This window comes from Austrofundulus limnaeus, unplaced genomic scaffold, assembly GCF_001266775.1.
Source record: "Austrofundulus limnaeus strain Quisiro unplaced genomic scaffold, Austrofundulus_limnaeus-1.0 Scaffold547, whole genome shotgun sequence".
NCBI lineage: Eukaryota > Metazoa > Chordata > Actinopteri > Cyprinodontiformes > Rivulidae > Austrofundulus > Austrofundulus limnaeus.
Genome location: NW_013952949.1, coordinates 336,475 through 338,173, shown reverse-complemented (window position 1 = coordinate 338,173; position 1,699 = coordinate 336,475). Strand labels below are relative to the sequence as shown.

Genomic DNA, 1,699 nt, shown 5'->3' with positions numbered 1-1,699 from the left:
CTTTTAGAACCATTATATTAAAGTCTAATCGATAAGATAAGATAAAACAAGCCTTTATTGTCACTGTACAGAGCACAATGAAATTACAGTTCAGAACACCCATTCAGAAGAAGACAGAACATAACAAACATAGGAGAACAGGTGCTCTGGGTCATGCAGACACAGACCCTGCACAAAGCAAGGATCATCTTCATGAAGACATCATGAGGAGGTGCTACCCTTAAAAGAAAAAAACTAAAAACCACACAAGGGAAGATGAGGYAAAAAAATGCACAGAAACCCAGCAAATTATAAATGTGCTCGAGTGATTCACTGATGTAACTTAGCTTTAATGTTTCAACTTGTGTTACTTTTATGGTTTAAACTTCTTCTTGTCAACTGACAGTTTTCAGATGCAAACAAGTCTCTTAAATTCCCTGTACTGCCTCCTGTCGTTTTTAATTTGAAGCAGAATTGAAACATAAAGAAAAACTCTTGTCACCCTGTTTACACTGATCATATTTAATTCAATTTAATCGAATTCTGTTTATTTATATAGTTCCAAGTCACCAAGAACATCATCTCAGGGCACTGTACAAAACGTTCCTGTGCATTATAAAAGCCAATGGATAAAAATGATCAATATAAGAAAGGCAGCAGATTGCACTGAATCATCACCTCAAACACAGAATGATTAGTCCAGGTGTCATTTCCTATGGGGAAAAAGGCAGAAAAATACATGTTAAAACATAGAAATAATTACAAACACAAACGTGTTAAGCAAGTAAAGACAGCAGCACAGTGAGGAAACGTGGTCAGCTTAGCCTCCAGCAGTCTAAGCCTATAGCAGCAGAACTAGGGGGTAGCTCATGAAACCAACCAACAACCAAAATCACTGTTTCCACTGACACAACTTCCATTTTTTTTCACAGTGAAGTTACCTCAGATCATAAAGTTGATGGGAGCAAAGAGTGCCGAGGGACTGAGCTTTAATTCTGTTCTTCTGGAGCTGTTGGCCATCACTGGAACAATGGCCTACAGTATTGCCAACAAGTTCCCCTTCAGGTAGGACCTGCAGGATACGTCTGTTTTAGTCACTTTTTGTGCAATATTAGTTTCTGACTGGAAGAATGTGTTACCTCAGTGCCTGGGGAGAGGCACTGTTCCTCATGTTGCAGACAGTTGCCATTGCCTTCCTCATTCAGCATTATGGAGGAAGAACCAGCAGAGGTTAGTCAACAATATTTAGTTTGTTTACAGTAAACCATATTAGAGTTTACATCATAGATATTTTTTCAGTTCTGGTTTGGAATTAATTTGTCTCATCTCCTCCAGGTCTGCTCTTTTTGGTTTTATATTTCAGCCTACTGGCCCTCCTCCTCTCTCCACTCACTCCCATGGCAGTGGTCACCTTCATGCAGGCGACCAACATGCCAGCTATCATCATTGGGAGGGCAAGTAATCCAAAACACACAAGTTCTAGTGGTATAATGGCTCTAATGGGCTGTGATAGATCAGTGGTCAGTGTTGTGGTCTCATGATTATGAGAGGTAGAGGTAGAGACAAAGGGCATTTGGTGTAAAGTAACTGCAACATATTTTATGCAAGTTTMCTTGCTTTAGGGATCCCTGCAGAAGAGCAGCAGAAAGAAAAACAACACACTACCATGAGCTTTGTTTTGTCTGCATTTAAGGACCTGCCACTAGGCCTGTCGCGATAG

The 1,699-nt window shown here is 40.1% G+C and overlaps 1 protein-coding gene across 1 annotated transcript in view; it reads left to right on the top strand.

The window, feature by feature from the left end:
- mpdu1b (mannose-P-dolichol utilization defect 1b) overlaps positions 1-1,699 on the top strand; it is a 14,232-nt gene that overhangs the window by 7,919 nt on the left and 4,614 nt on the right. The window contains exons 3-5 of the mRNA XM_014026355.1: positions 912-1,044; positions 1,124-1,209; positions 1,315-1,433. Coding sequence (XP_013881809.1) covers positions 912-1,044; positions 1,124-1,209; positions 1,315-1,433 — 338 coding nt within the window. The remainder of the gene's footprint in view (positions 1-911; positions 1,045-1,123; positions 1,210-1,314; positions 1,434-1,699) is intronic.